This window comes from Astatotilapia calliptera, chromosome 23 (assembly GCF_964374335.1).
Source record: "Astatotilapia calliptera chromosome 23, fAstCal68.1, whole genome shotgun sequence".
Taxonomy (NCBI): Eukaryota; Metazoa; Chordata; class Actinopteri; order Cichliformes; family Cichlidae; genus Astatotilapia; species Astatotilapia calliptera.
Window position 1 is genome coordinate 33,191,085 of NC_137443.1, and position 25,738 is coordinate 33,216,822.

The 25,738-nt window shown below is 40.4% G+C and overlaps 3 protein-coding genes across 3 annotated transcripts in view; 2 read left to right on the top strand and 1 right to left on the bottom strand.

Moving 5' to 3' along the window:
* Positions 1–3,246: 3,246 nt before the first annotated feature.
* sap18 (Sin3A-associated protein) lies at positions 3,247–7,269 on the top strand. The gene is made up of 4 exons (XM_026158978.2): positions 3,247–3,490; positions 6,090–6,199; positions 6,762–6,884; positions 6,992–7,269. Exons 1-4 carry the CDS (start codon positions 3,419–3,421, stop codon positions 7,146–7,148), a joined length of 462 nt encoding a protein of 153 aa, XP_026014763.1. The 5' UTR covers positions 3,247–3,418; the 3' UTR covers positions 7,149–7,269.
* A 2,110-nt stretch (positions 7,270–9,379) lies between these two features.
* On the top strand, positions 9,380–12,586 carry rtraf (RNA transcription, translation and transport factor). The gene is made up of 8 exons (XM_026160023.2): positions 9,380–9,583; positions 10,062–10,186; positions 10,317–10,416; positions 11,157–11,237; positions 11,388–11,476; positions 11,846–11,914; positions 12,050–12,098; positions 12,249–12,586. Exons 1-8 carry the CDS (start codon positions 9,523–9,525, stop codon positions 12,401–12,403), a joined length of 729 nt encoding a protein of 242 aa, XP_026015808.1. The 5' UTR covers positions 9,380–9,522; the 3' UTR covers positions 12,404–12,586.
* A 2,192-nt stretch (positions 12,587–14,778) lies between these two features.
* nid2a (nidogen 2a (osteonidogen)) overlaps positions 14,779–25,738 on the bottom strand; it is a 56,391-nt gene continuing 45,431 nt past the window's right edge. The window contains exons 24-34 of the mRNA XM_080297473.1: positions 25,270–25,403; positions 24,853–24,958; positions 22,158–22,287; positions 21,953–22,053; positions 21,675–21,847; positions 20,822–20,951; positions 20,535–20,706; positions 17,542–17,699; positions 17,182–17,305; positions 16,961–17,073; positions 14,779–15,107 (exon numbers count right to left, since the gene is read on the bottom strand). Of these exons, the coding sequence (XP_080153599.1) occupies positions 15,097–15,107; positions 16,961–17,073; positions 17,182–17,305; positions 17,542–17,699; positions 20,535–20,706; positions 20,822–20,951; positions 21,675–21,847; positions 21,953–22,053; positions 22,158–22,287; positions 24,853–24,958; positions 25,270–25,403 (1,352 nt within the window). The 3' untranslated portion in view covers positions 14,779–15,096. The remainder of the gene's footprint in view (positions 15,108–16,960; positions 17,074–17,181; positions 17,306–17,541; positions 17,700–20,534; positions 20,707–20,821; positions 20,952–21,674; positions 21,848–21,952; positions 22,054–22,157; positions 22,288–24,852; positions 24,959–25,269; positions 25,404–25,738) is intronic.

Genomic DNA, 25,738 nt, shown 5'->3' on the forward strand with positions numbered 1-25,738 from the left:
ATTGTCTATGGTATGAAGATACGAGATGTGCAGCACCTGAAACTACGGATACTGGATGCCTGAGCTGGCATTTCTCCTGCGGTGTTGCTATCAGTGTGTGAAGAGTGGGAGAAGAGGCTTGCATTGACAATCCAACACAATGGGCAGCACATTGAACACATTTTATAAGTGATCAGAAACTTGTAAATAACTCATGAAAGAATAAAGTTACATTGAAACCAAGCACACCATTGTTTTTCTTGTGACATTACCCAATAAGTTTGATGTGTCACATGGTCCTCTTCCTATTGAAAAAACAAAAGTTGTATCCAAGATGGCCGACTTCTAAATGGCCACCATGGTCACCACCCATCTTGAGGAGTTTACCCCCTCACATATGCTAATGTGCCACAAACAGGACTTTGATATCACCAACCATTCCCATGTTATTACGGTGTATCCATATAAATGGCCCACCCTGTACATGACAAAGACAAAGATTTTTAAGCATGATTTTAAGGATAAAAGGCATTTTATTAAATTTTGATCTTATTTGACCTCAAGAAGAGGTCAGAGATCCAAAGAAAGGTGATAGCTAGAATCCCCGTATATCACTCCCTTTATGTCCATATACATATAATACAAACAATGGCAATAAAAAACATAGCTTTAAATAGCCTTGTCTAGAATTATTATTACTTTGACCTTCAGATCAAACTACTGATCTTGAAGCAGAGGTCAGAGGCCAAATGTATTTTTATTCAGTGCTTTCTGTATGTTGATAATACACATCAAAACTTGTGAGATTCATAGTTTCAAGTTATAAGGTTTTCGTCCATTTTCCACCAGTAACCATTAAGTTGACCTTGAAGTCCTCGATGGATGTAAATCAACTTATAATGGACTGTTCACATGACCTCACTCTACACCTCTACAAAGTTTTATCAAAATTTATTCAGGAATATAAATTCAAAGTAGTAATGAGATGAAACACCAATTATTGATCACGACTAATAAGGACAGGGCGTCGTGTGCAGGCAGGAGTGGTGAAATGGAGGACCTACAGTGCAGACTCCAGAGACAAAACATGAACTCAAAAAAACAGCTTTAATGCCGAACTCAAAAGTAACAAACTTCAAAATACAAACACTCAAGCACGCAGCCAAAACACACAGCTTGAATGAGGGTGGATCACGACACAGACAGATGAAAACACAGGGCTTAAATACACAGAGGGAACAATCAGGGAATGAGAGACAGTAGGGAAACACAGCTGAGGCAAATCTGGGCTGACAAGACAAAGGAAGCAAAACCAGATAACATGAGACAGACTTTCAAAGTAAAACAGGAACTACAGACTGAACTTACAGACACAGACTCACAAGCAGGCACTGCAACAGAGGGAACAGAGACATGGACTGACTGGACACAGAATAGAGGGAGTATGGAAACCAAAACTTAAGAACTACATAATCACACACCAAGAAGAACTTGGGAAAATAGAAATGCAAAACAGAAACCAAGACCTTCACAATAATAAACTAAGATGAGAACACAAATAAAAGGTACAAAACTGAAACCACTGGGTCAACGACCCAGGTACCCTAACACAGAGCAGGCAATTGCTAAAGAGGGAAAAAAAGATAACCTTGGCAGGAAGTAAAAGAACAAAGGGAATGCAAGAAAGGTTTGCTTCCAGTAAAGTTTCATAGAAATTTTCCACTTTTTAATGTTTCACAGGCTGGTTAGTGCTCTTTAGAAAAGAGCTCAGTTTCATGTGCAAGATGAGTGGGACTAGTCATGTTGCCTTTTCTTTGACATACTGGATTTTCCCAACTAAATAAACTTGGTTTGGATGACCATCCACTGCACCTCCTCTGCAGTGTGGAAGTCAGAGAGCAGAAAGAAGCAAAGCTGCGCTGGGGTTTAATGTGTGCGCGCGATCTGTTTGTGGCTGTAAGCTGAAACAGGTAGAGTCAGATGATTTTTCAGGTCCAAACCAGGACTTGGCAACAGTCACCCTGCAGGACAGAGCAGCTCTGTGTGTTGCTGATGGCTGTGACCGATGAGCCTTTCCCACTGTTTGTCAACGTGTGGGAGGATAAAGCACAACTTCCTCAGTTTACAATAAGGATGCTCAGAAATGAAGACTATTGAGGAAGCTCTAACTAGTTCTGCATTCTGTGCTGCAGTTTGAGTGGTGCGGATATAAACTGTGAAACAAATATTTTGCAAACAAAAAGCTGCCAGCTTGTTAAAAGTTGACGAATGAAGCAGAAGCGTCCCCGTGCAGAATTGCAGACGTCCTGGCTGGAATCTCATGTGCATAACTACACGTAACATGACCCAGCATTATGAGGAGACACGAGCTGAGACAGAGAGGGCGTTAGTGATTGTAATGGAGTCATTAGGGGAATAACAGCGCCACTTATTCTTGATGCATATCAATGAATGAGTATCAGTGTCAGGGCCCGACTCAAAGAGCCACTGTTTGATCTCTCAGTCAGCACAGGGTGAAAACAGAGGGGTGAAAGCTGGCAGATTGGCTGCCCATTCTGATGAGAGGAGGTGGTGATGCAGTGGTGATGGTGGGGGGGCTCAAAGACACGCACACACACACAGTGAATGGGTGGAAAGAAAAAGAGAGAGGTAAAATAGAGCTGATTGTTAGAGTAGCTCCTGATCAGCCACAACTGCAGGAGAACAGAGAGAGGCACTGTTAGGATACACACACTGCACAAACACACACACATACATACTGTACAAAGACGCACTGTACAACGCTCACATATATGTTACCCAGAAATCTACACACGCTCACCCTCACACCATGTAATGAGTGAGGGGGAGAGCAGCATGTGACTGAATAGCAGGTTTCACATCTGTAGGTGGACTTGGCTGCCTGATCTCAGATCAGCCACTCTGTGGAAGTCCGTACAAGTGCTGCAGGATGAGCATTTACCCCCCTTCAGTAACATCATCTGAAAGGCTACTACAGGTGTTTCAGACAGGGGTGCACTGGCCACCCCCACTCCATACTGAGAGAGCGAATTCAGATTTCAAAATCTTATTTGCTTTCATATGTACCTATTTTCAGTGATATTAACTTTAATAGCAGGAAATTAACAAGGCATATAATTCTTTTCTTTCTCTCTTATATAACTTATATTTGACAACAACATAATAAAACCGCTAATTCTCTTTTTGGTGTGCCACCCCAATATTTTTAATGGCCCTCCATACAGCCGCCCCTGTGAAAGAAAATCTGGAGCCGTCCCTGACCAGAAGGTGGCAGTAACTTATTCTGCGGTGGACGAAAGCACACGGGAAACGGAAACTACATGCTATCCGCCTCATTTTTGGCTGCAGCCTGGCTGAAATATCCAACACGGAGGCACAAGTCACCTAACTGAAGCAGTAAATTATTTAAAAAGTAGCAATGGCACTTGAATCGCGGATCACACAGGAGGAAATAAAGAAAGAACCAGAGAAGCCAATTGACAGGGAAAAGGTAACCAGCGGATTTTGATTCGCGTGCTGTTTTTGTTATTAGCTCTGAGTTAGCCCTGAAAGCTAACTGGTCAGTTTGATGCAGACTGCCTGATGTTTGCTCAGAACTGTCGCAGTTTTAGGGGTAAGAATAGATAAAGCTGCATTTGCGCTTTGTTTTCAGGATATGCAGCCTTAATGCTCAGAGAGTCGCCAGTTTGGATACAAAGTGTGCTAGTTAGCTAATAATCAGTTCGATAGCATCCAGCGGCACTGTTGCATATGATTTATGCAGTTTTTTTCGTTGCATATAACCTAATATAATTTTGCAGCTGATTAGTAACTGTTTGCTTGGTGTTTACGTCGTAAAATAGTAAGAAAAAAAATTAAATTAAAGTAAAAAAGCAAAGCTGTTCGTAATCGTAATTCACAGCTGGCAAAAGCACGAGGCATTTCTTTCCTTTTTTAAAGCTAGAATACCTTTAAGGTCTTTATCGAAATCCTGGCGTTTTGAAATGTGCCTGTAGGCAATTGCAAGAAAAAGCATTTATCACTTAATTTAGCTCAGTTGTCCTGTTAGATTTAGCGTTAAAGAACTTCAGTGATGTCTTACTATGAGTTTACTTTTGTGGCATTTTGAGTAAACAAATAAAATAGCGCTGCAGTTTAAAGTTAGATTTGTACGCAAAAGTTCAGAAATTAGCAATAAGGGAAACATTGTGAAGTGCGTAAAATAAATCGGTCAGTAAAATGTGAAGGCTCTAATGTAGAGCAGGGCGATATGACCAAAAGTATTTATCACGATATACATTTGAAAATTTGCGATAACAATATAACTGATGATATAATTGACACGAGACAAAATACTTTACAACTTTATTAGTGCAAAACAAAAAAAAATCAATGTATTTTCACTTAAATAAGCAGCTGGGTTTGTTTTATTTTTATTTTTTATTAATGTGCATTAAAAGTTATATAAAAATGTAACAGTGCAAATTCCTTGCTGGCAGTTTAACCAAAAGGTATTTCCAGTGGAAATTGGCCGACAGGTCCTCAGCATAACCATGTGTAATATCTACATAACTTAAAAAGAGCTTATACACACACAATACGGTAATATTATGTTGAAGCACAGTACATATTACTCCGCGAGGCTCCTGCGTACGACCCAAATTCTATCACCATATTTCATTTTCTTATCGTTGCCCAACATTATACCCGTATTACCGTGAACGGTATGATATGGCCCAGCCCTACTCTAATGCGTCTCTTACATATCTTTAGAACAGTTTGTTTGCACCAGACAAAATGAAAACGCATTGATCTTACTACTGTGATTGAATTGTAAATAAGCCTGTGAGGCAAGCAAAGGGAATCTATGGTGATCGCCTCGATCACCATAGATTCCCTTTGCTTGCTTTCTTGATTGAGATTGGGAAGTAGATCTTACATCTTTCAATGCAGAATAATGAGATGGAAGTCAAAGCAAACAAAACTTTCACTTAATTTAATCTTGCCGTAAAATAATTTTGACCACATTTCCATTAACTGGCTTCACTTACTGTGACATTGGTAGTGAGAGTTTATACAGTCTTTCTGTCAACTGGAAAGTAAACCCAGATTTTTCCAGTCAGACTACATTATGCTCACATGAAAGGAGCTGCCTTGGCCATGCTAGTGCATTACAACTGTAAAACAATTTGTACCTTGTTCTTTCAGCTGCAGTCTCTGGAGTGTTTAGTGCTCTGACAAAGTAAAAAATAAGAATAAGTAGGGCGAAAGCGGATCGTTGAATGAAACGGATGAACCGTGTTTTTCGGAAAATGCGGCACACTTAAAATCAGTCCTTTGATTTTCTGAAAAATCGACCGTGCCCCTTATAATCCCGAGTGCCTTATGTATGAATTCTGGTTGTGTTTACTGACCTCGAAACGATTTTCTGTGGTACACGGCGCTCGAAAATCTGTCAAATGTTTTAGTACGACTTTGCTAAGCTACGAACCCGCACCGCTTGATGGATTGTCGGAGCATTACGGTTATCGTAGGCAGGCGCCTCGAGGAGTGATACGTACTGTGCTTCAACATAATATTACCGTATTGTGTGTGTATAACCTCTTTTTAAGTTTTGTAGATATTATACATGGTTATGCTGAGGATCTGTCGGCCAATTTCCACTGGAAATGCCTTTTGGTTAAACTGTCAGCAAGGAATTTGCACTGTTACATTTTTATATAACTTTTAATGCACATAAAAAACAGCTGCTTGTTTAAGTGAAAATATATTGATTTTTTTTTGGGGGGGGGGTGCACTAATGAAGTTGTGGAGTCATAAAGTATTTTGTCTAATGTCAATTATATCGTCAGTTATATCGTTATCGCAAATTTTCAAATATATATCGTGATAAATATTTTTGGTCATATCGCCCTGCTCTAGTATCAGGTTCTGTTATTTTGTGCAGGGTTTCTTAGTAGTCATTTAAAAAATAACAGAGAATACACACCTGAATTATTTGAAATCAATATTTTTTTTATATCTCTTATGAATCAAATGTTTTCATTGTGTTTCTTCCATTGTAAACTGAATTTGTTCAGTAATATTATTATTATGTTTCTTTGCTGCAGACCTGCCCCCTTCTGCTGCGAGTCTTCACCACCAACAGTGGGAGACACCACAGAGTCGATGAATTTGCTCGAGGAAATGTTCCTTCCAGCGAACTGCAGATATACACTTGGTAAGATCACAGATGTGTCACTGGTTTTTGTTTTTTGTTTGGGTGGTTGGTTGGTTTTTTTGTGAGTGTGGGTGTTTTGGCCGGAGTCAAGGATTTGCCAGTGTTTTAAGCTGAGTTTGTAAAACAACAGAAACATAGTGTTATAATGCTCTCGGGGTTGGATAATTTTCTCAAATCAGTGCTCCTGGCCATCTCCCTGTAGCATCGCTGATCAGTGATAGCATTGTTGCTGTGGTGACAGAGGACGTTGATTGATTTGGCAGTCATGGTTAACATAATTGGGAGCACATCGGCTAAATAGTTTAAAGAGGACTAAATAAAAACATTTGCAGGCCCTTTAATTTTTTAAGTTAGAGCTATAGTTCGCATGAGTCGTCCAGTTTGTTTTCTCTGTGTCATATCCCACCTGTCTCTGGCTCTCTTTTCATATACGGTGGATTTTTCCCACAGACAAAAACAATATTGTGAAAAAGTTAAGGAGCTATGGGTGTCGTTTTTCGGTTTGTTTTCTTTTTGAATAAGGACACTGGAGCTGGTCTCTGATTGTGTTTATGTGTTTCAGGATGGATGCTACACTAAAAGAGTTGACCAGCTTGGTGAAGGAGGTATATCCAGAGGCCAGGAAAAAGGGCACCTACTTTAGCTTTGCCATTGTCTACCCTGATCCCAGAGGGAAGATGTACAAGTGAGTATCACACCAAAGACTGCGCTCTTTGGATTCACGCAGCTAAAGAATGTGGTGATCTATGTATATTGCATCTTTAATAACCTCTCTTCTCCCACCTCCTTCAGGTTGAAAGAGATTGGCAGTACTGTGTCTGGCAGAAAAGGTGCAGATGACTCAATGACACTGCAGTCTCAGCGCTTCCAGATTGGAGACTATCTGGATATAGCCATCACACCACCCAACAGAGCACCGCCCCTTGGCACACGCATGAGGCCATTCTGAAAATACACATGCACAAACCTACACCTTCTGTATTTTGTCTTATTTTCATCATCTTGGGATGATTTTGACTCAGTTTTTTTTAGAATGTGATCTGTAATAAAATTGTCCCTTTTTTTCCAAAGTCTGAATAGTTTTTTCTGTGTCACTGTGAGGTGATTATTGAACTTGTTAAACTAGCAAAGAAACAGAAGTGAAGCAGGGAGCTCGCCTCTTCCTTGAATGCTGTATTAATTTCCAGGATTGGAAATGTAGCCATTTACTGAATGCACATTATTTCGCTACCTTTGTATTTGTAAGCTATAATATTAAAATTAACTGAATTGCATTTTAATTAAAAACATGAATAAATATTACAAATTAAGTGAAAAAAAAAAAAGTTAATATTCAATATTCACAGTACCCACAAATCACCAATGTCAAATGAGTCCAAGCTACATGTAAGGCAAGAACAGCTTGATCAAAATGTTCTTTTCTTTTGAATGCAAATCTATAGTTAAAGATCAATGAGAAAAACATGGTTGCCATCAATGTTCCCTCTAAACTGCGCGCGTGCACAATTGCGCACTGCTGGCACAGAAAAAAAATCTAACCTGAATTGAAATTGAAATTAAAACTTTAACAATTCTGTTTTGCAGTGTTAGTAAGTGACTGTCTGCTCCCGTATGGGATTAGAACGATGCTACCTTATCCCATAGTCCAGCCAATAATGCGATTCACATTCGTATATACACAGCTAATCAACGTCGTTGACAGGTTATAACAGCGTCCTTATGTGCCGACACAACCATTGGAGATGTGAGCAGGACAGACGGAACAATTGATGGAAAAAGTGTGGACTTTATACCAGTTTTTAAATTGTGTTGATAGGCCACGTAAAACCAGAGTTATGATAAAAATATATGCAATGTTTGGTTTTCTTCCTGAATACTATCGTTGTTTATATTTACTGCGGGAAGAAACGCTCGAAAGCACTCTCTGCCTGTGAGCAAAACCAAAAACCCCACCTTTCCTATTCAACGAAAAAAGTACCATGTCGACCAATCAAAAAATGATATGGCATTTAGTTGTTTAGGAAGGGGGAAGTTTTAGGAGTGACGGCGGTGTTTTGAGATGTGAGAGATTTGCGACGTTTAGCGCAAGTTTTGTGTAGTTAGTGTGTAGTGTAGTCAATAGTTTTGTTGTGTGTGTCAGAACAATGAGGCGACTACTTAATGTTACGGCAGTGATACATCTCCTGCTGTCAGGCCTGCAGGTATCAGGCTGTTGTTCTCCTTTATCTCATAGTGGACAGAAATTATTTTTTGGAGTGGCACAAATAATTTCTGTGGCATCAAATTTGATGCAGAACACCTGATTGTTCTGTAAATAGTTTGAAATGCTTATTTAAAAAAATGCCTTGGCTGCATTTTTAGGTAAACAGCTGCAAAAACTTTGTTGTTTGCATAGCTCAGTTACTTTTTTGAAGAAGTAACTATATAATTAATTGCCCAACAGTGGTCATTATTTACTGTATTTTGCAGACAGAGAGTTACAGGACTCTCTCCCAGACCACAGACTCATAATACAAGTCAGAGCCTTATTGATTTTTTTTTTTTAAACAACAGCAGCAAGCTTTATAAGCTGTTGTTAGAATTTATTTAATATTACTTTCTAGTATCAGCTGATGTTTGCTGGAGCCACAGCTGTAAAAACTGCTGGTCATGATATCGGTTTGGATATGTGGTGAGAGGGAAACATGAAGGTGATACAAATCATACATATATACCAACAAGACAGTGTACATCACTTTCACAACAGCGTTTGTTTTAATTCAAAGGCTTTATGGTTTTTCCTATAATACCTGGTGGTGTAGTCGGCAGATTTTTTTGTCAGTTCAGCCTTATAGACCAAAACAGCCAATCAGATTTTTTTGCATCCAAGTCTGTGATTGGCTGGTTTTGTGGCACAACTATAATGGTGTACAGAAAGAGTTGAATGTGCACGGGCAGAAATGTTGAGAGCACAAGCAACACATTGCAAGCCAGCGCAAATGCAAAAACTGAGTGAGAGGGGGCTGTGTGTGTGTGTGGATAATAGTAAACACTGAAATACATTTTTTTGCACACAGCAATGAATTTTGTTCACTCAAATTTAGCTTTTCTTCGCTCAAAATAAATTTCTCCTCAAAATGCAACACTTGCACCTGCAATTTTACTCTTGTTAATGTCTAACGGCGGTAGTCAGTGTGGGAAAAGTTTTATTTTGATACCTATAAGAGGAAGTTGTACGCTCTCCGTCAGCGCATGCGCGAAGCTACATACTGAAGGCTAGCAGAAAATCCAAGCGACTGTTAGCTAAAGAAACTATTTGGTTTCCGTATTAAACACGGGGTGAAATGTTTCGGAGAAAACTGGGCGCTCTGGATTATCACAACCCCGACGGCTTTGACTGCACAGGTAAGAATAAACTTATGAAAGAGCAGTTCGGTTGGTCAGTTGAGTTGAACGTGGAGCCGGCTAACGTGTCTTGTCTGTATGGAGACAGAGAGCTGCCAGATTAATAACGTAGAACATGTATGTTCAGTATGAGACAAACGTGTATATTTATGAAAAAAAGCAATGTACAAGGTGCTTATGCTCGACACTTTTAATAATTTTAACTAGTTTTGACTATAGGTTGTTTGCATTTTACACGCAATAAACACACACTCGGGCTTCATTAGTAGGTAGGCTGCAGATACCAGTTTAGCACAGTCATACCAGTAAGTTCAAACGCTGGCTACTCCCTGGTGCCAAAGTAAATTGTTTGCGTCCTGTAGTGAGTGATTCAGCAGATATGGTCTTGGAACCTCAGTTTTATTTATTCACTCCTTCACTTACTTGCCATGTGTAGCTGCTGATGTGTTGTTATCGGTATTGTCTAATTTCTTCTCAGATGAGACACAGTTTAGGAACTGCATTGTGTGGCTGGAGGACCAGAAGATTCGACATTATAAAATCGAAGACCGAGGCAACCTGAGAAACATCCCCAGCTCAGAGTGGCCCAAAGCCTACCAAAAGGTAAGACTGCTGGATCATCTGAAAGTAATCACTGCTGTTATTAATGGGTATTACTAACATAACACTGCATTTCTGATATAATATGAGGAGCACGGTGAGTTGTGTTTGAGTTTTCTTTACCTGTGTGCAGTACCTACAGGATGTGAACTGTCCATTTGAAGTCGATGAGAGGAAGGAGGCTGTAGATTGGTTACTGGGCCTTGCTGTGCGGTATGAATATGGAGACAATGGTAAGGGGTTTCATTTGGGTCACATTTACTTGTATAGCGCAAGAATCCCTTAAAAAAAAAAAAAAAAAAGAAAAAAAAAAGACTCCTGGCAGAACCAGACTGGAGGGGACCACCATCAAGTGCAAAAGTGCAAGTAGCTACAGTAAGGGAGTTTTTCCTTCCTGCTGTTTTCCAAGTGTTCTCTTAAAGTTGGTCATGTGATTGTCGGGGTTTTCTCTCTGTATTATTGTAGAGTCTTTGCCTTATAATATAAAGTGCCTTGAGGTGTCTGTTGTTGTGATTTGGTGCTATATCAATAAAACTGAATTGAATGCAGTACGTAGAGAGCTGTGCTACAGAGCAGAGGTTTATTGGGGAAACCTGAGGGTTAACTTGGATTTACAGGTTTGCAGAGGGGGTTCACATCAACACGGTTGTGTGCCACACTCCTAATCGGACTTTTAGTAGGTTATGGTTAGGATAAGGGATAATGTACACAAAATTGCCACCTACTGGCCAGTCAGTTCCCTAGGGTTAGGGTTATGTTAGCCTGTGTCACTAGTTGAAATGCCACCGATGACCAGGAGATGGAGACATTACAAAAGGAATACTTTTTGCTAAGTGCCAGATCATATGTCTACTTTTACTGCAGAATAAGAAGAACAAATTGTTACTCTTCTACTCATTACTGTGAGCTCCCCTGTTAATGTAGTGCAAGTCAGTCTGTTCATCGGTGACGTGTTTTGTGTGTCTCTTCACAGTGGAGAAGTACAAAAACTGTCAGCCCCTGGCAGCTTCCAGTAACAGCAATAAAGCCATGGACCCTCTGGTTAACCTCGACAGTAAGTAAAACTTGGATTTGAGCTTCCTCTGTCCTGGCATTCTTTCTTCTTTCCCTCCTTTAAATCTTTGCAGGATAAAAGTTAAAGTGTGTGTGTGTGTGTGTGTGTGTGTGTTTTTATTTGGTTTTTTTTTGTTTTTGTTTTTTTCAGGTAATTCTCCAGATTTCAAAGCAGGAGTAACAGCTTTGTCCAACATCCTCAAGATACAGCGGCATGACGACTACCTGGTTATGCTTAAGGTGAGAGCGCACTAAAGGGCTCTTTAATACTGTAGCAAAGCTTACCTGGGCACAGAGGAAGGCGAAGTTTGCGTTTGCTTCACAATAAAAGCCCTTAAAATGATTTAATGCTTTCCACGTGAGCCGGCAGCCCTGAGTCGTTCTTTTAATGCAGGGTAATGGTCAGACTGATAACACGGAGATAATAGTTGGCACTCAAAAAATGCAGAATAGAAATTTTGCACTCTCACTTGCCACTCGCAATAGAAAGTAATCCTGTTAACCATATTAAGGGAATAGTTTTTTTTGTTTTTTAATGTAAGTCTTATGTATTAGAATGATCTCAAATCATTAAGAAGAGTTTTTCTTGTTTTTCTTTGCAACTGCCAGGCCATTCGTATTTTGATCCAAGAGAGACTTTCTCCAGAAGCCATTGCTAAAGCCAGCAACAATAGAGAGGTAAACTAAAGACACATGTGCATAATATGCATCAAAAATCATATGTCTGTGTATAGACTGCTGCAAGTCTAGAGCCATGATTTCAGCGGCGTTACTGACAAAACTCAACCAGCTATATTTTCTTTTTTCCTACAGGGTGTTCCAGTAGCTTTAGACAAGCACATCTTGGGTTTTGACACTGGAGGTGAGTTATTTATTTAAAGAATTTTTTCAGCAGAAAGGCTGAAAGCCGATGAGCAAATGCTATGACGATCGGTCTGCCCACAGTTCATAAGAATTGCTTCTCTTAAAGTATTGGTCAGCTTTTGGTAAAACTTCTGTCTTTTCTCCTCAGATGCAACTCTAAACGAAGCGGCTCAGATCCTGCGCCTGCTGCACATTGAGGAGCTGAGGGAGCTGCAAACCAAGATCAACGAGGCCATCGTAGCTGTTCAGGCCATCATAGCCGACCCCAAGACAGACCACCGGCTGGGCAAGGTTGGCAGATGAGAGCGAGGACGGTGACGGACCGCAAAGGGAGTGAGGGACTGAACCTGATTTGATTTTTGAGAGGAAAAACCTTTTGTTTGGTTAAAGGACATCAAAGAATTTTTGTTGATTTTTTTTTTTCCGTTGTTGCATGAGATCGGACTGTTTAAATTGGGAATCTCATAAATAAAAGACCCAAGTGTTCATGTGTGGACAGTCTGGATAAGTTCTTAAAACTTAATAATGTATAAATAATAATAATTAAAAAAATGGTTTCCATTAATTATCCAGTAACAAAGTTTAAAGGTTCTGAAACTGCATCTTTTCTTCTGCAATATTCAAACTGACTGTTATATTTGTTTCTGGTGTTTCTGATGAAATATTCTTTGCAGATGGACAGAAATTGTTATTTTCAGGTGGGAGGGGAAAATATATAAATCCAGCTGCACACAGTTTGACTCCTGCACTTCTGTGGTGAATCAGACAAATGTTCAAAAAGCATCTCCCGTAACAAGTCACATTTTATTTTCTAAATATCACACCTTATGAAAAAATTTAAAAGTAGAAGAAGAAAAAGTATTTGCTAAAAAAATGTCATTTGTGTAAAATACAATTAGTAGTGCAGCTATATATAGTAGGGCTAATTGGATGGGGGAGGCTGGAGAAACATACTCCGATTATAGTAATCGGATTACAAAAACTGGTAAGCATACAACAGTATCAGTGACAAGGGTTACAACTATCATGATTCCTTGGCAGGTATCGATACATTTGGGGAAAAAGATGTTCTTACATTTTACTTTGCTGAAATAAAAGAATCAAGTCATCTTTAATCTTTAGTGTTAGGTGCTGTATTTTATCCCTGCTTCCACTCGTTCAGTGATGGTAAACCAGTCTTCTTCTGACTGTGGCTTTATGTTTAAGCATATACTGTATATAAAAGAAGAAAGTAGCCACTGTGACTTTACCCACTGAGGCTATGTCCCCATGTACCTGGGTATTTTTGAAAACGCAGATTTTTCTATGCGTTTGCACCTTTCGTCCACACGTAAACGACATTTCCGGTCACTAAAACAGAGATTTTTAAAAACTCAGTTTTTGCATTTACGTGTGGACGAGGAAAACTGAGAAAACGCAGCGTCAAAGGTGTGCGCCTTTTTTGACGTCACACTGTGCGCCACGTTATTGTTTCGGTGAAATAAATTTCTACAATGGTGGACTTAGACAAAATACTGTTACTGTTAATTTTACTGTTTAAATGCTTACATATATACACACAGTTTATGTCCCGCCACACATAGGACTCAGTTCTGCTTCTATGCGCCATCTTTGTTTACCCTTTCCCACCCAGGCTTCTAGGCTTCTGATTGGCCAATATTTCTACACGGTTAGGAATATATCGCCACCTATTGTTTTGGCATGTTCCTAGCAGCGTTGTCCTTCGTTTTTGCGTTTACGCGTGGACAGGATTTAAAAAAAAAAAAAACGGAAACGGAAAATCTCAGTTTTCAAAAATACCCGTGTACGTGTGGACGTAGCCTGAGTGAAATGCCAAGGTGTAAGACAGCATGGCATAGATCTCACTGAGAAACTAGGACTTTGCACGCTGAGAGTTTAATGTCTCAGAGCTCTTATTCTCTTAACTGTTATTTCTTACAGACGGTTTACAAGACAGTCCAGAATGAAAGGGGCTCGGTGGAGCAGTAGCCAGACAATGTCTCCTAATAACAGTCACCAACAACCAACTTCTAAAGTGTACCTAAAGTCTAACATCAATCAAGCATTTTCTGATGTAAATCTTTAACAGACATTAGCATAATGCTAGCATTTTATGGGCAGAACTAGCTTCAGTGTAACAAAGACATAAGTGTTGTTTTATTACAATTTGGACACATTATCAAACCACATAAAGTGCTGCGACACGAAGTGCGCAAAACTCGCCAAAATCTGCTAACTCAGTTACCGCTGAGTTTCGAACCTGCTCTGTCATTAACATCAGCACAAAAAGCTGTGTGCTAGGAACTTCATGGCATGGGTTTCCATGGTTGAGCAACTCCTTTAAGTGTAATGTGTGGCAAGGACTTTTGTCCATATATCCAGTTTTTTCTTAGTCTGTGTATTTAGCTCACAGATGTGAGTGCAGTATTATTCCCAAAAAGTATTCCCCAAAAAGCCAGACTGCACCTTTAATGTGCAGTTGTTCTTGTTGTTAACCAGAGACCACTATGAGTGCATCTGTAACTTCTCAACTTAATGGCCAATGTTATTTGTTGATATATTAAAAAAAAACCCAACAGCTTGATGTTAGTTTTCCCAAAAGGAAAAGCTTCAAATTATTCTTCTTTGGCTTTAAAGTACAATTAAACCCCCAAAAACTACAACCATGCATTTTAACATCGGATTTCATTGTTCTGCACCTTTATTCAACAGAAAAACAAAAATCTCAAGCAATACAAAAATACAGTAGAAAAAAACTAAAAATGAGGTATAAAACAAATTTACAAATCATTTACTTTGGGTTACATTAAGGTGAGATACTGGGGTTGAAGTGGGTGTAAATTTGCTCTGATTGCTGATCTGGCTGTCGTAAGCCATCTTTGCTCCCTGCTGAGTGTCCTTCTTCCAGAGGGACACCAGAGGGCCTGGACCTGCCTTATGTCCATGAATCGCCTCAGAACTTTAGCACCAAAGCACACTGCGGGTGCAGGCTGTCGTTAGTGGCTCCCTGTGACACACACACACAAAGATAAAAGCTCATCACTTTGAATCATCATCCCATAGTGGAAGTACTTTAAGGATAAGTTAAAATGAGAGGTTAAAGGTTTCATTTTCTGTGTGAATCCAAATGTGACAGGATGAAAACTTGGGCGCTGCAGTGCTCTAATGACAGAACAAACAGTCGTGCACTTTGTAACTGGAAGCGACTGAGAATTATCTCTGTAAAGAATGTGTGTATATTTATGTATTGCACAATAAGAGCTTTTAAGCCTCTCGCAAGCTCCTCCCAAAACTTCAGGATCTGTGTTTTAGACCTGTCATCATGGCAACAATTACACCACACATCGTCATCTTTAAAGCTAGCGACTATAATCTAGTCTGACTGTTGAAGGATGTGACTTTTACAGCAACACACACCAGTGATAGTGTTCCTTCCGACTGTTTTCAAAGGCAGATGCATTGTGACGAGATTATGTACTCTGCAGATGTGTGTAGCTTTAATGGTGACATTTGCCAAAGTGCTACTTTAGGGATTATCCTGTGTACTTTGTACTTTAACGTGAGGCTTTGAAAGGACTCGAAGCCATCTGCAGACAACACATCAAACATGATGCGTGCAAAAAAACAGGTAGAGGGTCGCACACAGCTGTGTAATCTTTGTTCTTTGGTCTCTCACACACGCAGGTCACAAATAGAGGGTCACAGACAGCTGTGCAATCTTTGTTCCTGTCTATTTCATGGGTGTATGTGAAGTCACCCCTCAGACACATATACCGGTATCTGCAGAGTGGTAGGTGTTAGCCAGCTGTGTGATGATCAAACACGAGCTGTGATTACTTCCAACAACAAAGACTGCCCAAAGAAACCAGTTTGATTAACCTTTATCAGTAAGATGGATTTCTGAAAAAATTAAAACGTACAGCTCTGCTATCACTTCCAACATAAATGATGGCAGGAAACTAAACAGTAGTGACGTTTGTAGGGTCACAGAAGTTGGACTAGCTGGTATATAATGAAGTGCTGCGTGGTGGCTAGCTACACAGCTATGGTTAGCATAACATAGCAAACACAGTGAAGCTGGAGGATGAACGCTAACTTTTTTTCCACTTGAGAAAAGTTAACATGAGGGTTCCTGATGGTTAGGGACAAATGCAATCCCATGGCAGGATCCTGTAAATGGACCAAACTTCAGTCAGGAGAACAACTGAGATAATCCATCCACAATACGAGGTTAGTTATTAATATACTGCTGCATGGGCTGGGCTGTAGTTACATCGTAAGGTTTTAAAAACTGAGCACAGTAGCTGCATGTCCTGGTTAGAGAGAACAATAATGGGTGATAACGATTCTTAAGGATAGCAACAGATGGCAGAAAGATACCCTACTCAGAAATGTTTCTGATGAACTGAGAGAAATGTAAATCTCACACAAGTAACACCATTCATTTCAGAGGAACTGTAATCAGTGGATATGCAGCCTGCACAACATGTTGCTGAAGGCATCTAGTTTCATTTCATTCATACTGTCAAATGTCATGTTTTTCAAAGGATCTGTGAGATTATAGGAAAGTGCAGTGCAGGAAAAGCAAAGTTGGTACACAAACTAATGAGTTCACTGTCTGCAACTCCTTTAAGTTAGAGTGTGTGCATAATACAGTTAGTTTTCCTTCAGTTTAGCCCTGTGACAGACTGGCAGCCTATCCAGGGTATATCCGGCGTTTCACCCAATGACAGCTGGGATAGGCTCCAGCTCTGCCCCCTGCCATAACTCTTAACTGGACAAGTGGTTAAGAAAATGGATGGATGGGTGGATGTTCCTTCAAACTTGAAAGACGGACTCTGATTACACAATATATCTCACCTGGTAGGCAGTGGGTCGTTGCTACGGTGATGCCATACAAATGAGAGCGCTGCTCAGGCAAGTACTCATCAGTGAACAGACTTCTGTGTTTGTTCACTGCAATCACACCATCCCTGTGAGTAACAGGTTAGAGAGGAATGATATCAGCGATATACACATATCAACTTATTGAACTGTAACCACCACTGTGATCTGAGTAGAAGGAGATGAATGAAGACTACCTCCGCCAGTCAGTGTAATAGAAGTGGTTCCTGTAGTAGACCATGCTGAATGGGTAGTTGAGGTTGGCGTGGATTACTCTTCGACCTGAACCATCTGAGGATATACACTCTAGACGCTTTGTACCTGACAGACACAGGAAGACAGCATGGCTCATTACAACATCAAGAAAATATAGGTTAGGTAAATTCTAGAGTATTAACTTTTAACTGAAGAGTTTTCAACTATCTCAATAAGCAAGATATGACAGTATATAGTCTGAGAGGCAGCTGTACACTGTTTACAGATGTCTTAAAACCCTGGGACAATAAATAAGGGACCAATTCACATGAATGCAGCATCAGCATAGAGGCCATGTTTACCTGCGTCAGCCCAGCAGATCTGTTCAGTAGCAGAGTCATATGTTAGAGCATTTGGCAAACCAATCCCATCAGACACTATCACCTGGCGGTTTTGACCATCCACTGATGAGCTCTCGATCTTAGGGGCCTCTCTGTTCCAGTCTGTCCAATACAGAGTACTGCAGGGAGACACAGGAGGGGAAAACTTATTACTCTCACTCTGATTGTTCCTTTACTCTTTTCTCCATAAAGACAACATTTGATAACCTCCCCCGAAACCATGATGGTGATTTTTTTACACCTCAGAATATATTAATAAAGATGTGATTTGACGACCGTTAGAATAGTGTCCAGGTTTTTCCAACAGGTAGCTGCATATGCAGAAACCATCCTCATTAATATCTGATGCAAACCCAGTCATTTCCTTCTTAAGCAGGCCTGGAATATGACAGAAACTACTCTGTTGAGAAAAGAAATTCAAGCATTTCTTCTAGTGAGCTTTCAGGGACTAAAAGAGTTAAAAGGGACCTACTTGTGGGAGTCAAGCAAAACTACTCTAGAGTCCAACATTAAAAATATGGAGCTGGACATGAGCAGAATGAACCCCTTTCCACACCCTTCCATCTGGATTGTTGACTACAGTCATTTTGCATTGATTTGAGGTCAAGGTCAGGCTTATCTTTTTAGTTTCTGGTCATGCTTTATCTGTGTACATAGAGAACGTGGACCACACTGCCTCACACATGCAGGCATATTTATCAGTGTTTTCATATTTCCTGTTTAATGAAGATTTAAATACTATTTTAAACAGTGCACTGTGTGTGGGCTGCTTACGTGCTGGCAGTCCTCTGGGAACTACAGGTAATACACACCACATGAACGTTCAGCTTATACACACACACACACTTATGAATTTGGTGAAGGTGCAGGGCAGCAGATGTCTGACACATTCACACGTGTATATGCTTTTATAAAGCCTTTGCGTGTCATTTTGGTGTGTCTGCTTCGCTGAGTGTCGTGGTTAGAGATGAGAATATTCAGCGACCCTCCCCAATTCGGTCTATTCGCCTGTTATTGGTTAGGGTTAACTGCATGTGTTCACTTTACAGCCTAAGAAACCACAGAGGACATGCTTAATCATAAGTGCATAAGTGTGCCCGTATGGAACAGTAATTACTTTTCAAACCTGAGTTTTTGTCAGAACACACACACCCCATATATTTACCCCTAAGTCAGAAACTAAGCTGTAAAATCAATAATGTCAAGCAAACGTTTCAGGTTTTATGACCAGGGTTATTGCTGCTGTGTTTAATCATTTGTAACAACCACATTAACTAACACACACACACACACACAAACATGCACGCGCATAACTGTTGATTATGTGATTAGTTGCTGTGATGAAGAGCAGATGTTATTCCTGGCGAGTTGGCCAATCAAGGCCTCTTGCTTTCATCCTATGAGCGTGTGTGTCCAGGATTAATGGCATCAGTAAATTCAGGACAGTCTTCTTGGCTCAGTTTGCTGCGACACACACAGCACTAAAAGTCACTTGTGATAGAATTAGCAAACATGTGTTACTAAAGACAGACTCCACCTAAAAATCCCCATTGCCATTTTTTTTCTATGAGTGCCAGTCTCATAATGATGAAGTCATGTTTTGGTCACAGTCTAAATCTTAGAATCCAGACTCAACAACCCCCCTTACTGCCAAATAGCCTTAAAACAGAGTTTGCACTGTACTAATGAATTAGGTACAGGCCTCATTGAGTCATAGCTTATTAAAGAACTAGTGTTTAATTTTCATTCTCGTAGTAACAGACTGAAAACCATCTGTGCCCTCTTCTTCCATAAAATCTCTGTGGATACAGTGAAGGCTATCTCAGCAGAGCACCTCCAGGTTGTTGCAAGACAGTGTGTGGGCTCTTGTTTGTTTCTTGTTCCATGTCTGCAAATCCAGATTATGTTAACATACTTTTCTTCATTTCTAAGTAGAGCTTTTATGCCTTTCTGTATTTTTTTCCATATACATATGTTGTGATGTTGTTGAGGCTTCAGACTGCTCTAAACACTCAGCCAAGGCTATCCTTATTTGTATGGGAGAACTGAGTGGTAACCCTGCAAACATTTCAATGTTCAGTACATTTTATCCTATCTAGTCTGAAAAATACTTTCAAAATGAAAGCTGTGCAGACACTGAGATGTAAGTTTGCCATCAACTCGCTGTACTTCTTGAACATCACCTGCATGCCTCTGTTTGACTGCTCAACAATGGTATTCTGTGTTCAAGGCAGACTTCATATTATCCCTTCTTACAATTCTTCTAATTCTTCAAACTATGACAAAATAATTTAAGCAAAATATTCTTGATAGTGACATCGAAAAGCCCTAACCTTTTTTGTCATAATTCTGCAGCCAGTTTCAACCCGACAGATTAGATTGCATACGCATATCTCTTACCCAAGCTATGGCTAGCAATCTGTATCCATGAACATATGGTGGATGTTTTTTTTTTTTAATATATATCTTAAGAACAATTGGCTGCTTTTATTAGCAGGTGTGCTGACAGCAGATGTAGCTAGTAGCTGTTTGCTAGGTCCCTACTATTGGAATTATCTAACAACTTGCTATGTGGCACAGACTATCAAGAACTCTGTCAGCATTAGCTGACAACTCAACATTCAGTCATCTCATCCAAATGTGATTACGTCAGGGTCTTAAAAAAAACAACATAAGCACAGCCAAATTGCTAATGTTGAAGCTTTCGTATGGGGAATCCAGAACCCCGCGGAAGACGTCACTGTGACTCCATCTGTTCAAATCTGCTCTTTGTGAGAGGCAGTGGGCTTAAGGGAAGGAGAGCAGGAGTTAGAGGAAGAGACGGGTTGCTTCAGACAGTGCATCACATTGACGTCAACAGCAAGAAGGACAGTTTTTTTCAAATAACACTACGGATCTGGAAATTGGCATTTTGAAATTAGTGAAAGCAAAGAAAGATGAACAAATGGTTTTACCCGGTGGAAGAAACCACTATGATTGCACGGGGGTTCACCAAGTCTGTGTCAAACAGGGTCCTCCTCCCACTGCCGTCCAAGTTGGCTCTTTCAATCACATCAGGAGTAGAGTCAACCCAGAACATCAGCCGGCGTTTGACATCCACTGCCAAACCTTCTGGACTGACGAGATCTGCAGAAGCGAGAAGAACAGAGATCCAGACATCATAGAGGAGATATTGAAATCATTTAAGGCATTCCACAACAATCATTACAGGAACAAGCACCACACAACTGTGAAAGCTTACTTGTGTTAATGAGAACCTCAGGCTCAGCACCAGACACCATTGAAGCTCTGTTGATTGATCTCGCAGACAAATCTGTCCAATAGACTTGGTTTTCCTTGCAGTCATAGGCTATACCAACAACTATGGAACCCTGGAGACGCACACATAAATACAAGCTTCACAAGTGTTGACATACATCAGTTCACACAAGTGTACCTCAAAGATGAGAACTCACCTCCAACATTTTGGTCACCTCCAACAACAAAACTCAAAGTTAGTTATAGATACTATGAACTATATGCTTTTCTTCTATTGTGGTCTCTCTTTCCCATCACCAAATTGGTCGAGACAGATAGCTGCCTCTCCCTAAGCCTGATCCTGCAAGAGGTCTCTTCCTGTTATAAAAGGAAGTTCTTCCTCCCCGCTGTCACCAAGTGCTTGCTTATTGGGGACTGCCTATTCCCTGGGGTTCTTTCTCTAATATTTTAGGTAGTTTTTCCTAAAGTATAAAGTGCCCTGAGAGGACTAGAAATAACTAAACAAAATAACTAAAACACCATATTTATATATCTGACAAATTTAAAACTTTCTACCCAAATATGTAATACTTTATATTTATATACATAATATTTATTATACTAGTCAGATATTTTCTATAATCAAGGTGCCGGGTATTTACAATGACATACAATTTGAAATACACGATGTGAAGTCAGTTTTTACTTATAATTCTAAGACATAATTCTGCTTAAGACATAATGCTGACAGTTTTTTTCTTTCTTTCTTTTAAGTAGCAAACAAATTTATTACAAAAATTAACAAAGATTAAAAAAATAATTTTATAGAGTATGTGATCTACCCATTAATTTCTTACATGTAGAGCCAATAGTGTTTTGGATCGGCTTTCGTCTAGTCTGGTCCCGTTGAGAGGCAGCGCTCCTATTTTCTGGCCCTGAGCGTACAGCAGTGTGATGCCAGTGTTTATGGGAGGGGTGACATCTGGACGGGATGTTGGACGCACCGTAGGCGGTGGCACTGACGAGATGCCTGGGATGTAATTGGATGGATAAAAATGTTTGAGTCACAATTAGTGAAAGACAAAACTTATATAATACAGTACAATGACATATATCTTTGACGATTATTGCTTACATGCAGGTTTGACAGCATCATCTGATTTGGTTCCGGGAACCATGCGTCCATTCTGGTCCACACACCAACAGTAGTTGGTCTCCCCATAACACTGGACTGGACTGGGATGGTGCAGGCAAACGGAAAAATCAGAAGACTTTTAAACAGCAATGCAATTATTTTTTCCTTGAGAACTTCCTTTGATGACTGCATATCTGCTGCTTACCTGAACTCTCCATCTGGCTCACACTGAGGTACATACTGCTGTGGGCCAGGTTTCCCACCATAGTGCTCAATCAAACTGGCTCTCCATCGCTCACACATGCTCTCAGGGCGTTCTGTTGGAGTCACTGCAACTAAGGGGAAGCCAAAAACCCCAAAACAACCCATCAGTACTTCCATTCATAAAGCTAAAGATAAATTACAAGTCAGATGATATTCTTCTGTAGTTCATCATTATTTATTCAATTGTATTCTCAGGATGTTCCCTACTTTGCTGAGTTTATACTACAGTGTTAGTTGGAAGCTAATGGTGAGGGGATGCTTCGTGTTTAAAGAGGCACACATATACACACATCGTACTTTTGTCAGAAATGTTTACCGCGTTCAAATCCCTTTAATGACTCGCTTTATTGGAGAGCATTAAAACTAAACCTCAGAGCATTTCTGGCTTCTACTTGTGTTTACACTAGCCTCGCTCTCTCAGTGTCAATTTTGAATGTGAGACTTTGCTGTTTGTAGACTGAGAAGGAGGGGAGGACACAATTTGAAAGGGAACAGTTCTCTATTGCGAGATAAAGACAAACCAAAATATTAATGCAGTTAGCTTTTCCAGAAGTGTTTATTATAGTGGCAGTTAGCATGTTGCAATTTAGTCTTCTGGATCACTTGGTTTTGCTTCTATTTAATGTTCAGACTACCCACTAAATATGGTGGTTTGGAAAAGAGCAACAACTGGATGATCCATCAGTTCCATCTGCAGACTGGCAAACTACAGTGGGGCAAAAAAGTATTTAGTCAGCCACCGATTGTGCAAGTTCCCCCACCTAAAATGATGACAGAGGTCAGTAATTTGCACCAGAGGTACACTTCAACTGTGAGAGACAGAATGTGAAAAAAAAAATCCATGAATTCACATGGTAGGATTTGTAAAGAATTTATTCGTAAATTAGGGTGGAAAATAAGTATTTGGTCACCTCAAACAAGGAAAATCTCTGGCTCTCACAGACCTGTAACGTCTTTTGTAAGAAGCTTTTCTGTCCCCCACACGTTACCTGTATGAATGGCACCTGTTTGAACTCATCATCTGTTTAAAAGACACCTGTCCACAGCCTCAAACAGTCAGACTCCAAACTCCGCCATGGCCAAGACCAAAGAGCTTTTGAAGGACACCAGGAAAAGTATTGTAGACCTGCACCAGACTGGGAAGAGTGAATCTACAATAGGCAAGCAGCTTGGTGTGAAAAAATCAACTGTGGGAGCAATCATCAGAAAAGACATACAAGACCACTGATAATCTCCCTCGATCTGGGGCTCCACGCAAGATCTCATCCCGTGGGGTCAAAATTATCATGAGAACGGTGAGCAAAGATCCCAGAACCACACGGGGGGACCTGGTGAATGACCTGCAGAGAGCTGGGACCAAAGTAACAAAGGTCACCATCAGTAACACACTACAACGGCAGGGAATCAAATCCCGCAGTGCCAGACGTGTTCCGCTGCTGAAGCCAGTGCATGTCCAGGCCCGTCTGAAGTTTGCCAGAGAGCACATGGATGATACAGCAGAGGATTGGGAGAATGTCATGTGGTCAGATGAAACCAAAGTAGAACTTTTTGGTATAAACTCAACTCGTTGTGTTTGGAGGAAGAAGAATACTGAGTTGCATCCCAAGAACACCATACCTACTGTGAAGCATGGGGGTGGAAACATCATGCTATGGGGCTGTTTTTCTGCCAAGGGGACAGGACAACTGATTCGTGTTAAGGACAGAATGAATGAGGCCATGTATCGTGAGATTTTGAGCCAAAACCTCCTTCCATCAGTGAGAACTTTGAAGATGAAACGAGGCTGGGTCTTCCAACATGACAATGATCCAAAACACACCGCCCGGGCAACAAAGGAGTGGCTCAGTAAGAAGCATTTGAAAGTCCTGGAGTGGCCTAGCCAGTCTCCAGACCTCAACCCCATAGAAAATCTGTGGCGGGAGTTGAAAGTCCGTGTTGCTCGGCGACAGCCCCAAAACATCACTGCTCTCGAGAAGATCTGCATGGAGGAATGGGCCAAAATACCAGCTACTGTGTGTGCAAACCTGGTAAAGACCTATAGTAGACGTTTGACCTCTGTTATTGCCAACAAAGGTTATGTTACAAAGTATTGAGTTGTATTTTTGTTATTGACCAAATACTTATTTTCCACCCTGATTTACGAATAAATTCTTTACAAATCCTACCATGTGGATTCATGGATTTTTTTTTTCACATTCTGTCTCTCACAGTTGAAGTGTACCTCTGGTGCAAATTACTGACCTCTGTCATCATTTTAGGTGGGGGAACTTGCACAATCGGTGGCTGACTAAATACTTTTTTGCCCCACTGTAGGATGGCAATTATTATGAGTTATGTGGGAGCAGATAAAAGCAGATAGAAAAAAAAGTCTACAATTGAATTTGAACAAAAGAAATTTGTCAGTATGACTAAATCAGACAAATTGCCTGTGTGGGTCAGATATCTTCAGATCCTGAACCAAATGTGAGTGAGAAATGTTGTCATTATGAAATAATAAACCTCGTTTGCAGTTCATAGACTATATATTAAAGATGTACTTGTTTTGCAGCTACAACTTAGGCATTTTGTCTGTTGCATTCTTGGTGATTTAAAACTGGTTGTGAGAGGTGAGGGGGCTGGGGGTGAAGAAGTCTCACCTGGTCTGTCACAGTCTACAGGTGCTGCACCAGGTGGAGTCCTGGTTCCTGCTCTCTCCTCTCCTCTACTGTCCACACACCAACAATAACCAGTGGAGCCATGGCACTGAAATAAAGATGAGAAATACATTCCATTTTGGGGAATTCTGACCTTTATTTGATAAACAGTGAAGAGTTTTCAGACATGAAAGAAGGGAGGAACAGTGGTGGAAACCACGCAGCAAAGCTCCCTGAGTGAGAGTCGAACATAGACTGCTGTGTTGAGCTTTTCAGCATAAAGTTGCCTGCTCAACCACGTGAGCTAAACTAACACCAATAAAAAGGGTCTTAAGAAGAACAAAAAGAAATCACTGATAAAAGCCAAAGAAGAAACTGTAGTTATTCACTAAATAAATAAATAAAAAGTCAGAGTTTCACCTGCTGAGGTAGATACTGTCCTTCTGCATCACACTGTGGTTTGTAGACTCCAGTTATGGGATATCCATCAGCACTGGTGGTCTTTACGCTGTCTCTGTGGTGCTCACAGTGAGTTTTAAGATGCTCTGGTTGAACTGAATGAGAAAAAAGAAAAAAGGAAATTGATGCTTTGTTGTGCCAACAGGAAATAAATCTGAATAAAAACAATCTGAATGAAGTACGGGCCACTGGAATACCAACAGCACCCAGAGAGAACAACTGCTCCTGAAAGAAAAGGACTCCACTAAAACTTTAATATTTGTGGACGCTATTATTACTGCGTGTCACCCCTCCCAGGGTATGGGCCTCCAAAGGTACTGTAGATCTCCAGAGATTTCTGTCCTGGGCCATTATTTCTAGTTGGGTCCAGGTGTAGCCAATCTTTTTTGCTTCTGCCTCAAGGTCCTGTCGTCAGGTGTTTCTTGGGCGG

Coding starts and splice junctions, on each gene's coding strand:
- rtraf (XM_026160023.2), top strand. CDS start 9,523: ATGTTTCGGAGAAAACTGGGCGCTCTGGATTATCACAACCCCGACGGC. Junction 11,238..11,387: donor CCCTCTGGTTAACCTCGACA/GTAAGTAAAACT, acceptor TGTTTTTTTCAG/GTAATTCTCCAGATTTCAAA. Junction 11,477..11,845: donor ACTACCTGGTTATGCTTAAG/GTGAGAGCGCAC, acceptor TGCAACTGCCAG/GCCATTCGTATTTTGATCCA.
- sap18 (XM_026158978.2), top strand. CDS start 3,419: ATGGCACTTGAATCGCGGATCACACAGGAGGAAATAAAGAAAGAACCA. Junction 3,491..6,089: donor AGCCAATTGACAGGGAAAAG/GTAACCAGCGGA, acceptor TCTTTGCTGCAG/ACCTGCCCCCTTCTGCTGCG. Junction 6,885..6,991: donor CCCAGAGGGAAGATGTACAA/GTGAGTATCACA, acceptor CACCTCCTTCAG/GTTGAAAGAGATTGGCAGTA.